This window comes from Pseudophryne corroboree, chromosome 11, assembly GCF_028390025.1.
Source record: "Pseudophryne corroboree isolate aPseCor3 chromosome 11, aPseCor3.hap2, whole genome shotgun sequence".
Taxonomy (NCBI): Eukaryota; Metazoa; Chordata; class Amphibia; order Anura; family Myobatrachidae; genus Pseudophryne; species Pseudophryne corroboree.
Genome location: NC_086454.1, coordinates 72,229,576 through 72,244,747, shown reverse-complemented (window position 1 = coordinate 72,244,747; position 15,172 = coordinate 72,229,576). Strand labels below are relative to the sequence as shown.

The 15,172-nt window shown below is 48.0% G+C and overlaps 1 protein-coding gene across 3 annotated transcripts in view; it reads left to right on the top strand.

The window, feature by feature from the left end:
• KIF18A (kinesin family member 18A) overlaps window positions 1-15,172 on the top strand; it is a 272,865-nt gene that overhangs the window by 243,034 nt on the left and 14,659 nt on the right. For all 3 annotated transcript variants that reach the window (XM_063944417.1, XM_063944418.1, XM_063944419.1), the window contains exon 15: window positions 6,661-6,765. In XM_063944417.1, the coding sequence (XP_063800487.1) occupies window positions 6,661-6,765 (105 nt within the window). The remainder of the gene's footprint in view (window positions 1-6,660; window positions 6,766-15,172) is intronic.

The window sequence follows — 15,172 nt, the reverse complement described above, 5'->3', positions numbered from 1 at the left end:
TATATTGAGAATCCAGCCGTGTATCTGCAACGTCTTCATGGACAGACACGCTGTCCAGCAACCTCTCCCGAGATCTCGCCTTTATGAGGAGATCGTCCAAGTATGGGATAATTGTGACCCCCTACCTGCGCAGGAGCACCATCATTTCCGCCATTACCTTGGTGAGAATTCTCGGGGCCGTGGAAAGCCCAAACGGCAACGTCTGAAATTGATAGTGACAGTCCTGCACTGCAAATCTCAGGAACGCCTGATGGGGGGGGGGGGGAATATCTGAACATGAAGGTAAGCATCCTTTATGTCCAGGGACACCATCCAACCCCCCCCCCCTCCAGGCTGGCGATGACCGCCCTGAGTGATTCCATTTTGAACTTGAACCTCTTCAAGTACAGGTTCAGAGATTTCAGGTTTAAAATGGGTCTGACCGAACCGTCCGGTTTCGGGACCACAAACAGGGTTGAGTAATATCCCTCTCCTTGCTGGAGATGAGGAACTGTGACAATCACCTGTTGAATATACAATTTTTGGATTGCTGCCAATAATAGCTCCCTCTCTGACGGGGAAGCCGGCAGAGCCGATTTGAAAAATCGGCGAGGATGCAAGTCTTCGAATTCCAGCCTGTATCCCTGAGAAACAATCTCTAATGCCCAGGGATCCACCTGCGAGTGAACCCAGACGTGCCTGAAAAACTGAAGACGAGCCCCCACCAGTTCTGCCTCCCCTCGGAAAGCCCCAGCGCATGCGGTGGACTTTGCAGACGCAGGGGAGGACTTCTGCTCTTGGGAACTAGTTGTGTGCAGCTTTTTTCCCCTGCCTTTCCCTCTGGCAACAAAGGATGATCCACGTACCTTCTTGTTTTTATTGGAACGAAAGGACTGCATTTGATAATGAGGTGCCTTTTTTTGTATGCTGCGGGGGGACATAAGGTAAGAAATTTGACTTACCAGCCGTAGCCGTAGAGACAAGATCCGAGAGGCCGTCTCTAAACAACTCCACCCCTTTGTAAGGCAAGGACTCCATATGCCGCTTTGAATCGGCATCTCCCGTGCACTGTCTGGTCCACAAGAGCCGCCTAGCAGAAATAGACATAGCATTTATTCTGGAGCTTAATAAACAAATGTCTCTCTGAGCATCCCTCATATACAAGGCAGCATCTCTGATATGCTCTATGGTCATTTGAATGGCGTACCTATCTAAGGTGTCAATTTCCGTAGATAAGGAATCTGCCCATGCCACAACCGCACTACAAACCCAGGCCGACGCCATAGCCGGTCGAGCAATAGTACCGGAATGATTGTAAATGTGCTTTAAGGTAATTTCCTGCCTGCGATCAGCAGGTTCCTTGAGGGAAGCCGTATCCTGAGAAGGCAGTGCCACCTTTTTGGACAAACGTGTCAGCGCCTTATCAACTTTTGGCGAAGATTCCCAGCGTATCCTATCAGTTTGTGGAAAAGGATACGCCATGGGAATCCTTTTGGGAACTTGTGGTCTCCTATCCGGAGATTCCCAAGCCTTTTCGCACAAGTCACTTAATTCAAATGAGGATGGAAAAGTGACTTCAGGCTTTTTCCCTTTATACATGTGTACCCTCGTGTCATGAACAGGGGGTTCCTCAGTAATATGCAAAACCTCTTTAATGGCAATAATCATGTACCGTATACCCTTAGCCACCTTCGGCTGTAATTTTGCATCTTCATAGTCGACACTAGAGTCAGTATCTGTGTCGGTATCTGTGTCATCGATCTGGGACCCCGAAGGACCTGGCGGCATTGATCCCTAGCTTCTGCCTTGTCTGATCTTTTATGCAATAGATTGACATTTGCATTCAAGACATTCAGCATATCCACCCATTCCGGTGTCGGCGTTGCCGACGGCGACCGGACATTCAAGCACTCCCCCTCCACATTAAGCGAGCCTTCCTCGTCAAACATGTTGACACACGTGTACCGACACACTTCTCACACACACACACACACGGAACCCCTTTCCTGAAGACAGTATCCCTGTCAAGGCCCTTTGGAGAGACAGAGAGAGTATGCCAGCACACACCCCAGCGCAATAACCCTGGAGACCAACACAAAATGTTTTTCCCCAGCAGCGCTGTATAATATGTAAACCGGCAATTATGTGCCCCCCCCCCCCCTCTCTTTTAAGCACCCTTTCACCGTGTGTAAGCAGGGGAGATTCCGGGGAGCTTCCACTCAGCAGTGCTGTGGAGAGAAAATGGTGCTGGTGAGTGCTGAGGGAGAAGCCCCGCCCCCTCGGCGGCGGGCTTCTGTCCCGCTCAAACTTAGTAAAATATGGCAGGGGCTCTTTTATATACATGTACCGAGCCCACCTGTACATGTATATAGTCTTTTTGCCATGCAGAGGTTTATATTGCTGCCCAGGGCGCCCCCCCCCCTTCCCTGCGCCCTGCTCTCTTACAGTGACCGGAGTATGTGAGGTGTATGGGAGCAATGACGCACAGCTGCAGTGCTGTGCGTTACCTCAGTGAAGCTGAAGGCTTCTGACGACTTCTGTCTTCTGTACTTCTAGCTCTGTGAGGAGAACGGCGGCGCGGCTCCGGGGGTGGACGCCCAGTAAAAACCTGCGTTCCCCCCCTCTGGAGCTAATGGTTTCCAGTAGCCGAGGAAGCAGAGCCTATCTTTGACAAGGTCTGCTCCTCTCTCCTCAGTCCCTCGATGCAGGGAGCCTGTTGCCAGCAGTGCTCCCTGTGAAAAAGTAGTAAAAGGTAGAGAAAAAAAATCCAAACAAAAATGCTTCTAGGCAGAGAACTCTGGAGAGCTCTCTGCAGTGCACCCATCTTGCTGTGGGCACAGTGTAAAACTGAGGTCTGGAGGAGGGGCATAGAGGGAGGAGCCAGTGCACACCCAGAGTCCAAAGCTTTCTTAAAGTGCCCTATCTCCTGCGGAGCCCCTCTATTCCCCATGGTCCTTACGGAGTCCCAGCATCCTCAAGGACGTTAGAGAAATATATATATTTACTTTAGAAAATGTCTGTCAAAAGGCTGTAATACAATGTTACGTAATGCGGTGGAGTTGATGAATTTACACAAGCTGTAAAACTACAAGTACAGTAAGACACCCCAATCACATTTTACATTCAGTATTTTCTTTTAATGCCATTCCCTATTATCAAAATGTATCTTGTCGGTAATGACAAATTTAACAGTGTTTCTATAGGGTAGCTGAGTGATTGGCAATCGGTGAGAATAGAAATGGTCTTTAATATTAATCTGGTTGTCAGGGATAAACTTTGACAAGCACACTGGCAGCTTCTGAATGGCGCTTGTCTCCATCTGCAATATTATATGCTGGTTGATAGCTCGTAACGTTAGTTAGCACTTCATAATGAATAAAGGCTGCAGCTTGATTGGTGTGGCTGGCAACCAGTAAAAAAAAAAAAAAAAGCACCGTCAACATCATGGAGCTCTCATAGGGGGTCATTCCGAGTTGTTCGCTCGCAAGCTGCTTTTAGCAGCTTTGCACACGCTAAGCCGCCGCCTACTGGGAGTGAATCTTAGCTTATCAAAATTGCGAACGAAAGATTAGCAGAATTGCGAATAGACACTTCTTAGCAGTTTCCGAGTAGCTCCAGACTTACTCGGCATCTGCGATCAGTTCAGTGCTTGTCGTTCCTGGTTTGACGTCACAAACACACCCAGCGTTCGCCCAGACACTCCTCCGTTTCTCCAGCCACTCCCGCGTTTTTCCCAGAAACTGTAGCGTTTTTTCGCGCACGCCCATAAAACGGCCAGTTTCCGCCCAGAAACACCCACTTACTGTCAATCACATTACGATCACCAGAACGAAGAAAAAACCTCGTAATGCCGTGAGTAAAATACCTAACTGCATAGCAAATTTACTTGGCGCAGTCGCACTGCGGACATTGCGCATGCGCATTAGCGACTAATCGCTCCGTTGCGAGAAAAAAATAACGAGCGAACAACTCGGAATGACCCCCATAATCACATTTTGTAACTAACAAACTACAGGTTGAGTATCCCATATCCAAATATTCCGAAATACGGAATATTCCGAAATACGTACTTTTTTGAGTGAGAGTGACATAGTGAAATCTTTGTTTTTTGATGGCTCAATGTACTCAAACTTTGTTTAAAACACAGTTATTAAAAATATTGTATTAAATGACCTTCAGGCTGTGTGTATAAGGTGTATATGAAACATAAATGAATTGTGTGAATGTACACACACTTTGTTTAATGCACAAAGTTATTAAAAATATTGGACAAAATGACCTTCAGGCTGTGTGTATAAGGTATATATGAGACACAAATGCATTCTGTACTTAGATTTGGGTCCCATCACCTTGATATCTCATTATGGTATGCAATTATTCCAAAATACTGAAAAATCCGATATCCAAAATACCTCTGGTCCCAAGCATTTTGGATAAGGGATACTCAACCTGTATTACAGTAATGTGAATAAAAAAAAATGCAACGGACTTTTTTTTTTTTTTTTTTCCCATCGAGCCTAGCATGCCGAAACAGCTGTTTTCACTGTATCTGGTCTATAGATCGACACTAAAACGCTCTAAAGTCAATAGGTCGACCACGAACGGGTGACGGGGTCAAAAGCTCGACATGGCCAATAAGTTGCCATGTAAAAGGTAGAGTTCAAAAGATCGACCGGTTCAAAAGGTCACGTAATAGGCGACACACTTTATTTTTCCCCCCCAAGTTTTTCATACTTTACCATCCTTGTGGACTATACTTGGGAAGCGAGCCATGCAAGGAGACGCGGTACACTAATTGTGCCTTTTTGTGGCAGAAAAGTGACAAAGCACCCAAAAAACTTTCAAAAATGTTTCTACCTTTTTTGTGATGACCGTTTCCGTCTCGACCTTTTGACCCTGTCGACCTAATGCATGTCTACCATTAGTGGTCGACCTATTGACTGTAGACCTTTAGGGGTATATTCAATTAAAGTCTGATCCATTCCGACATCTATTTGTCGGAATGGATCCGACAACCCCTATACAATACCCATCTTAATTCAACTTTTTCAAGTCGAATTTAAGATGGGACGCAGAGGAGGCGAGGGGGGCGAGCCGCGGGGAGACAGCCGGTGGGCGTACAGGAGAGATCAGCGCTACAGTACAGTAGCGCTGCAGCAGGATGTCACTCAGCCGCCCGACCTCACGGCAGCTTCCACCCGGCTCCAGCAGCGTGCTGGAGCCGAATGGAAGCTGCCGTGAGGTCGGGCGGCTGAGTGACATCCAGCTGCAGCGCTACTGTAGCGCTGATCTCCCTGTATGCCCGCAGGCTGTCCCTGCGGCTTCCCCCCCCCCCCCTCGCCGCCTCCGGGTTCGCATCTCAGTCCAACATCATTTTGATGTCGGACTGAGATGGTCGAAAAGGGGGCCAAAACCTGTCGGATTTGGTCCCGTTATCGACATTAACACATGGCTCGGCAGCTATTCTCCCGATCCACGTGCTTTTCGACAAGTCGAAAAAGTTAGTAAAATATTGAATATGTCGAATCAGGATTTGACCCAAAAAAGTTGAAAACTGCCGTCTTTTCGACAGACGACAGTTTTCAGCTTCAATTGAATATACCCCTTATAGTGTAGATCTAATGGTCCACACCTGTTTTCCCCTTGTTTAGGCAATTTTAAGTATACTTATTATTTAACAAATGCAGATCGCTGTGTTAGTAAAACATTTCAGACCAAAGTTCCCTTTATTTATTAATGGGGGCTGCAGTCTGGGCCAAATTTACTAAACTTGTCATTGGCCACTTTACAAGATGGTCTTTGGCCACTGCAAGCTAGTTTTGTAAGAGGAGAAATTTTGGATCCCTCTCCAGTTGCTGTAATGAGTGCATACACATTTCCGATGCACGTGCACACACATTCGCTCCCTGGAGGGCAGCTACAGTTGTGTCCGCACTTACTGGGTATCCGTGCACCAGTGCGACTGACAAAGTGAGAGGTGTAGCGTCCCATATTTTTCTTTACATTTTGTGTCTTAGTCGTATCCTAGATGCAGTGAAAAGCCTCTCGCTGTGTACAAGAGACCCTCGGCTGCGACCTGAACTGCGCAGGAATTGGTTGTATGCACTTACGAAAGCTCAGATGAAGCGCAGTGGTAATTGGCGCAAGAAAAAGCTGCGACCGTTCGCATCTGAGACCATTTTACATAGATTCTGACTCGTCACCTGAGGAATAACAAATGTCACACACGGTGTAAGAGAACAATGCAGTTTTGTCGCTTAGGTGTTTTAATTATGCAAATAAAACGGACATTTGAACAACAAAAAAATCCACTCAATATGGTTAAATCACATGGGACTTGGCGCTCCCCGAGGGGCTATTTGATGCAACTGAAGCAGCCGTAAGAAAGTACAGATCTGTAGGAAGTGAGGTCTTTCCCCGTTGCATTTGGCTTTTGCGGAGATGGCCTCTTTCCCCGGATGCACCTTCCTGGCAAGCAACTGATAAATAGCTTAAATTGCAGCAAACAAATGGAAGGTATAAAACCTGATTCTATTTTACCCCAAAATCCTTCCGTACACTAGTACCCGATTCTGAGAGATTTGAGCACTTCATGCACAGACATGTATTACAGTTGGTCTTTCCATAATCATACATAGAAACCACTCATTTGGACTTCAATCCCTTTTTTTTTTTTTACAGATTAGGACTTCCATCTCTGTTGAGTCGGAACCCAGGAAAACTAAACGAGAAGCCATCCTACATGGCGATGACTTCAGCTGCTGAGCGAAAGAGAAAGCTATTATGGTAAACTTCTATACCTTGTACTACTGTATGCACACCTGGAATTAGGGCTCAGTTCCGACATCATTGTGGAAATCTCATAGCTAACACTTTGATGGTGGAATGTGTACTCTGTTGGCACTTACACCTGTGTTCCATAGTTTTTATACAAGGCAGATTTTTACAGATCTGTATAGAGACGAGTTCCACAATTGCTATTAAAATATAATAATAAGCGAATAGCAAACATTTCTGCAGCGGGGTACACTGGTTATTCCACAGGAAATAACATTGGGGTGTAGAGTTGGATCTTGATCCGAGGCACCAACAGGCTAAAAACTGTCACTGTTCCCAGGATGCACTGCACCGCCTCCTCTATATAACCCCTCCTCCGTGCACAGTAGCTCCGTTTTAAAGTTGGTGCCTGCAGTGCAGGTCACTAACAGAGGGGGCTGCCTGAGGCAGCCCTGAAGACTTTGAAAAATGAAGAAAGCTTTTGCTATGCTGACTGAGCCGCAGCACTTCTATGTCTGGGAGACATGCCGTGCTGCTGCTCCATCACCTCCCCTTTGCGGCGCTGTATACTCCCGCGGCCTGGTCCCGGGTGCTTACAGCGGAGACACACCGGTGTTTTGGCACACCGCCACTGCATCATCTCCAGGAACGCATGTGGCTGCAGGACTTGGGGAGGAGGTAAGTGTCCCCCAGGAGGACCCGCTGGGTACAAATCGCGATTCGCATGCGGCCCATAGGAGACGGACCGCTCGGTTGGCGTGGACACTGTACTGCTCAGGGACCCCACTATATCCACCAGGGCAGTAAACGGAGCACAGGCATATATTTTAGGCTCCACTAAGTACCAGTGGTTAAGTCCAGCACTGTGGGGATAGAGCGCTGCCTGTAGCCCCTCCCCCCAGCTCCGGGCGCCATCTACTGCAGATGTTCCTGCCCTGGAGCTGCTTTCACTTTCCCCTCACTCCCTGCTGAGACCTGGCGCCATTTTTAGCTGAAGGGCTGCTCTCTATGGGATTGCTGGGTGCTGTCTCCTCTGTATAGCCGCCTGTTCCAGCGCTGTGCTTATACAGGACACTTGAGTATTCTACCTGTCATTTGACTGTGTTAGTTAAGAAATAAGTGTTTTGCTGACAGAATAGGTGGTACAATTATTCTGTGATATACATCCAGTACTGCTGTGCATTGTTATATCTCTCTGCATATACATATCTGCTATTGTAAGTAAATTGTCTGTCCAGTGCAGTATTATAGTTGTGTACATTATTCCTGCATTGTGTTTGTGACTGAGTGTGCCATATAGCTACTGCGTGTGCTCTCCTTTTCAAGTGTATCACACCCTTGCTATCACTATATTCTAAACCCTCTGAGGATAAGTGCGTCAGGGTCCACATTTCTTTGAATATAAATATTCATATATAGTGCTACACAATCTATACATCTCAGTGTATTTTTTCTGTGTATTTTTAGTCACCCCATACCGATTAATTTCTCTGTTTGTGTCCTGCTTTTATCAGCACATAAATCAGGGGATTACAGTATTACTATTGTTTGGCTATGTTGTACTGTGTGCCCCACAGCTACATTCCTCATAATGTCTGCCACACAGGGCGGGAATTCCGTGGACGCTCCTGCATCAGGCAGTGCTGCTTCCACAGATTTACCGAGAGGGGATCCTGCTGCTGGGCATGTCTGTACTGGGTCCCTTACATCTCCCACTCCACCTGTGGCCCCCGCGGCCAACCAAGAGCCACCGTGGGATGCCTTTTCTTGTATGTTAAATACTTTGGTAACACGTCTTACGCCCCCTGTGCCATTGCAGCCACAAATTGTCCTTGTAGCTAACCCGCCTTGGGCGGACACACTATCTAACCAGATACAGGTTTTGAATAAATCCTTGTTAAACAGAAGTCTATATCTCAGCCCTCTGGGGCTAAGGGGTCCTCTAAGCGTGTGATTTCCTCCTCTCAATCCACTCATGTTTCAGATACTTCTTCTGATGAAGATGGGGCCTATACTGTTCCGACTGATTCTGACTCGGCAGACTCTGATGGGGAGCATGTACCTCAGGTTTATGTCCCTGAATCAGCGGCTCAGGTCTCAAATGATGGTTCTGACTCCGGAGGTCCGCTTTGGTGGCTCCAGGATCAACAGTTGAGTAGGGGCCGTCCTTTCTGGATTCCCCACTGGGTCCTCCTGACGACGGACGCCAGTCTGCGGGGATGGGGCGCGGTGTTCGAGCAACACACACTCCAGGGTCGCTGGACCAAGTCTCTCCTCCCCATCAACATTCTGGAACTGCGTGCAGTGTTCAATGCCTTGACACTAGCCCTGTCTCTGTTAAGGAACAGGCCTGTTCAAGTACAGTTGGACAACACCACCGTGGTGGTGTACATAAATCGTCAAGGTGGCACTTGAAGCCGAAAAGCAATGATGGAAGTGTCCAGAATTCTTCAATGGGCGGAACGCCATCTGCCAGCAATATCGGCAGTGTTCATTCTGGGTGTCCTCAACTGGGAAGCGGATTTCCCAGTCGTCAGGATGTACACACCGGAGAGTGGAGCCTTCATCCAGAGGTGTTTCAACTCCTAGTGCACAAGTGGGGCCTACCAGATGTAGACCTGATGGTGTCTCGACACAATCACAAAGTTTCGGTCTTCGGATCACTGACAAGTGATCCTCAAGCAGCGTTCGTGGACGCACTGGCAATTCCATGGAAATTTCGACTGCCATACGTGTTCCCTCCGATGTCACTCCTGCCCAGGGTTCTGTGGAAGTTCAAGCAAGAAGGAGGAATGCTACTTCTAGTCGCTCCAGTGTGGCCCAGACGGCATTGGTTCTCAGACCTACAGGGTCTTTCGATGGAACGTCCTCTAATACTTCCTCAACGCCTAGACCTACTCGTTCAGGGCCCTTTTGTCTACCCAGACCTGGCCAGACTGGCTTTGACGGCGTGGCTCTTGAAGCGTCACTCCTGAAGGCAAAGGTTTTCTCTGAGGTGGTCATCCAAACTATTTTGAAGGCCCGGAAACCGGCTTCGGCTCGGATTTACTACAGGGTCTGGAACTCTTACTTAACCTGGTGTGTTGCTAATAACTACGATGTTTACAAGTACAGAACCCCATGGCATCTGGCTTTTCTGCAACAGGGCCTGGACTTAGTCGGTGTGGTTTCAGAGGAAACTTGCGTCTATTCCTGACGTTCATACCTTCACACAGGATGTCTTGCGGATACAACCTCCCTATGTCCCTCCTGTGGCTCCATTATTATCTGTCTGTTGTCCTTAATGCCCTGCGAGGGTCTCCCTTTGAGCCTCTTGATTCGGCTGACCTGAAATGGCTTGCTATTAAGGTCCTGTTCCTGTTGGCTATTGCCTCTGCTAGAAGAGTGTCGTACTTAGGCCCTTTTTACCTGTCGTCCGCCCTTCCTGATATTTTATTGTGACCGGGCAGTTCTCCGTACTTGCCCTTGTTATCTGCCTAAGGTGGTGTCATCTTTCCACCTTAACCAAGAGATTGTGGTTCTGGCCTTTATCTCTCCTGGTTTGTCTTCCAAAGAAAGGTCTTTGGATGTGGTATGAGCTCTCCGTATATATGTGGAGAGGACTGCCTCCTTTCGGAGGTCTGATTCCCTCTTCGTATGGTTTGGTTTTCACAAACGTGGCTGGCCTGCAAACTTTTGCCAGATGGATTAGAATGGTGATTGCACAAGCTTATGCGCAGGCTGGTCTACCAGCTCCTGCTGCTATCAAGGCCTATTTTACTCAGTCTGTCGGACCTTCTTGGGTGGCTCGCCGTGGCGTGTCCGCAGGACAATTGTGCAAGGCGGCTACGTGGTCCTCTGTGAACATCAGGTTCTATGCCTTTGATACTTCCGCCTCCCTGGATACCTACTTTGGACGCTGGGTTCTAGTTCCCGCTACAGTGCGTCCCCTCCCATAAGGAATTTCTTTAGGACATCCCCAACGTTATTCCCTGTGGAATACCAGTATACCCCGCTGCAGAAAAGGAGATTTATGGTAGTCTTACCATTGTTAAATCTCTTTCTGCGAGGTGCACTGGATTCCACAGGGCGCCCACCCTGACGCAATTAGCTTCTTTGGATTTGTATGGCATTAGCCGCTGGTCCCTTCTCCTGTCGTGAGAACGAGGTTCTATGTGACTAACATCTACCGTCTCTTTACCTGCTACTGCATTGGACTGGTTAACAAAACTGAGCCTCTGTACACGGAGGAGGGGTTATATAGAGGAGGCGGTGCAGTGCATCCTGGGAACAGTCAAAGTTTTTAGCCTGTTGGTGCCTCGGATCAAGATCTAACTCTACACCCCGATGTTATTCCCTGTGGAATCCAGTGTACCTCGCAGAACGAGATTTAACAATGGAAAGTCTACCATAAATCTCCTTTTATTTATGTCCTTTCTTGCGTGTGGTCAACTTTCTTGTTGATGTGTTTACTGCTTCCTAGTGTCCTGAATAGTCCAGCTGACAAAATATCCACCAAATGTTTAAGTGACGTGGCTAATTATGTTCTTCGTATTCTAGGAGATATAAAATATTGTAACTTTTAATTGTTTTCGTCAAACGGAACGGTATATAAAGTCAACTTACTAGGTATTTTGGTAGGGTAGGACAGATCGTGTAATGGTTAGCATTACTGCCTCACAGCACTGAGGTCATGGGTTCAATTCCCACCATGGCCCTAACTGTGTGGAGTTTGTATATTCTCCCCGTACTGGTGTTTCCGCTGGGTACTCCGGCTTCCTCCCACCATCCAAAAATAAACTGGTAGGTTAATTGGCTCCTGATAAAAAATTAACCGTAGCATGAATGTGTGTGCGTGTACATGTGGTAGGGAATATAGATTGTAAACTCCACTGTGGCAGGGACTGATGTGAATGGCCAAATATTGCCTCTGTAATGCACCGCGGAATATGTGTGTGCTGTATAAATAACTGGTAATAAATAAATAATATTTTGTTTGCTGCCCGGAAACCTATGGATAATTCTTTATCATTTCCACCACTAGTCTTGTAGGTATCTACTCTGTAAAGTTCAAAGTGGATGGTACTGCACTTGGCTGAAACTGCGAATTTTGGAGTACAGGTTGAGTCTCCCTTATCCAAAATACTTTGGACCGGAAGTATTTTGGATATCTGATCTTTCCGTATTTTGGAATAATTGCATACCATAATGAGATATCATGGTGATGGGACCTAAATCTAAGCACAGAATGCATTTATGTTACATATACACCTTATACACACAGCCTGAAGGTCATTTTAGCCGATATTTTCTCTGACGTACTAGTGGATGCTGGGAACTCCGTAAGGACCATGGGGAATAGCGGCTCCGCAGGAGACTGGGCACAAAAGTAAAGCTTTAGGACTACCTGGTGTGCACTGGCTCCTCCCCCTATGACCCTCCTCCAAGCCTCAGTTAGATTTTTGTGCCTGGCCGAGAAGGGTGCACACTAGGGGCTCTCCTGAGCTTCTTAGTGAAAGTTTAGTTTTAGGTTTTTTATTTTCAGTGAGACCTGCTGGCAACAGGCTCACTGCATCGAGGGACTAAGGGGAGAAGAAGCGAACCTGCCTGCTTGCAGCCAGCTTGGGCTTCTTAGGCTACTGGACACCATTAGCTCCAGAGGGACCGAACACAGGCCCAGCCTCGGAGCTCGGTCCCGGAGCCGCGCCGCCGGCCCCCTTACAGAGCCAGAAGCAAGAAGAGGTCCGGAAAAATCGGCGGCAGAAGACATCAGTCTTCAACAAGGTAGCGCACAGCACTGCAGCTGTGCGCCATTGTTACTCAGGCACACTTCACACTTCGGTCACTGAGGGTGCAGGGCGCTAGGGGGGGGCGCCCTGAGCAGCAATGTAAACACCTTGGCTGGCAAAAATACACCACATATAACCCCCAGGGCTATATGGATGTATTTTAACCCCTGCCAGAACTCACTAAAAAGCGGGAGAAAAGGCCGCCGAGAAGGGGGCGGAGCCTATCTCCTCAGCACACGGGCGCCATTTTCCATCACAGCTCCGCTGGAAGGACGTCTCCCTGACTCTCCCCTGCAGTCCTGCACTACAGAAAAGGGTAAAAAAGAGAGGGGGGCACTAATTTGGCGCAGTTTTAATAATAACAGCAGCTATAAAGGGAAAAGCACATTTTATAGTGGGATTCCTGTCTATATATAGCGCTCTGGTGTGTGCTGGCATACTCTCCCTCTGTCTCCCCAAAGGGCTAGTGGGGTCCTGTCCTTTATCAGAGCATTCCCTGTGTGTGTGCGGTGTGTCGGTACGATTGTGTCGATATGTTTGAGGAGGAAAATGAGATGGAGGCGGAGCAATTGCCTATTATAGAGTTGTCACCCCCTAGGGAGTCGACACCTGAGTGGATGAGCTTATGGAAGGAATTGCGTGACAGTGTCAGCTCTTTACGAAAGACAGTGGACGACATGAGACAGCCGGCTACTCAGCTTGTGCCTGTCCAGGGGTCTCAAACGCCATCAGGGGCTTTAAAACGCCCGTTACCTCAAATGGCAGACACAGACACGGATACTGACTCCAGTGTCGATGATGAGGAGACAAACGTGACTTCCACTAGGGCCACACGTTACATGATTGAAGCAATGAAAAATGTATTGCATATCTCTGATAATACAAGTACCACTAAGAAGGGTATTATGTTTGGTGAGAAAAAACTGCCTGTAGTTTTTCCTGTATCCGAGGAATTAAATGAAGTGTGTGATGAGGCGTGGGTTTCCCCCGATAAAAAACTGATAATTCCTAAAAGGTTATTGGCATCATACCCTTTCCCGCCAGAGGATAGGGCACGTTGGGAAACACCCCCTAGGGTGGATAAAGCGCTCACACGCTTGTCTAAACAGGTAGCACTACCCTCTCCTGATACGGCCGCCCTAAAGGAACCTGCCGATAGAAAGCTGGAGAATATCCTAAAATGTATATACACTCACACGGGTGTTATACTGCGACCAGCAATCGCCTCAGCCTGGATGTGCAGTGTGGGCGTGGCGTGGTCGGATTCCCTGACTGAAAATATTGATACCCTAGATAGGGACAGTATATTACTGACTATAGAGCATTTGAAGGATGCATTTCTATATATGCGTGATGCACAGAGGGATATTTGCCGACTGGCATCAAGAGTTAGCGCGCTGTCCATTTCTGCAAGAAGAGGTTTATGGACGCGGCAGTGGTCAGGTGATGCGGATTCTAAAAGGCACATGGAAGTATTGCCTTATAAGGGGGAGGAGTTATTTGGGGTAGGTCTATCAGACCTGGTAGCCACGGCAACTGCTGGAAAATCCACATTTTTACCCCAGGTAGCTTCTCAACCTAAGAAGACGCCGTATTATCAGGCGCAGTCCTTTCGGCCCCATAAGGGCAAGCGGGCAAAAGGCGCCTCATTTCTGCCCCGTGGCAGAGGGAGAGGAAAAAGGCTGCAGCAAACAGCCAGTTCCCAGGAACAAAAGCCCTCTCCCGCCTCCGCAAAGTCCTCAGCATGACGCTGGGGCTTTACAAGCGGACTCAGGCACGGTGGGGGCCCGTCTCAAGAAGTTCAGTGCGCAGTGGGTCCACTCGCAAGTGGACCCCTGGATCCTTCAGGTGGTATCTCAGGGGTACAAATTGGAATTCGAGACGTCTCCCCCTCGCCGTTTTCTAAAGTCTGCTTTACCGACGTCTCCCTCAGACAGGGAGGCAGTATTGGAAGCTATTCACGAGCTGTATTCCCAGCAGGTGATAATCAAGGTACCCCTCCTACAACAGGGAAAGGGTTACTATTCCACACTATTTGTGGTACCGAAGCCGGACGGCTCGGTGAGACCAATTTTAAATCTAAAATCCTTGAACACTTACATACAAAGGTTCAAATTCAAGATGGAGTCACTCAGAGCAGTGATTGCAAACCTGGAAGAAGGGGACTATATGGTGTCTCTGGACATCAAAGATGCTTACCTACATGTCCCAATTTACCCTTCTCACCAAGGGTACCTCAGGTTTGTGGTACAGAACTGTCACTATCAGTTTCAGACGCTGCCGTTTGGATTGTCCACGGCACCCCGGGTCTTTACCAAGGTTATGGCCGAAATGATGATACTCCTTCGAAGGAAGGGAGTTTTAGTTATCCCTTACTTGGACGATCTCCTGATAAGGGCAAGATCCAGGGAACAGTTGGAAGTCGGGGTAGCACTATCTCAGATAGTGCTGCGCCAGCACGGTTGGATTCTCAATATTCCAAAATCGCAGCTGATCCCGACGACACGCCTTCTATTCCTAGGGATGATCCTGGACACAGTCCAGAAAAAGGTGTTTCTCCCGGATGAGAAAGCCGGGGAGTTATCCGAACTAGTCAGAAATCTCCTAAAACCAGGCCAAGTCTCAGTGCATCGATGCACAAGGGTCCT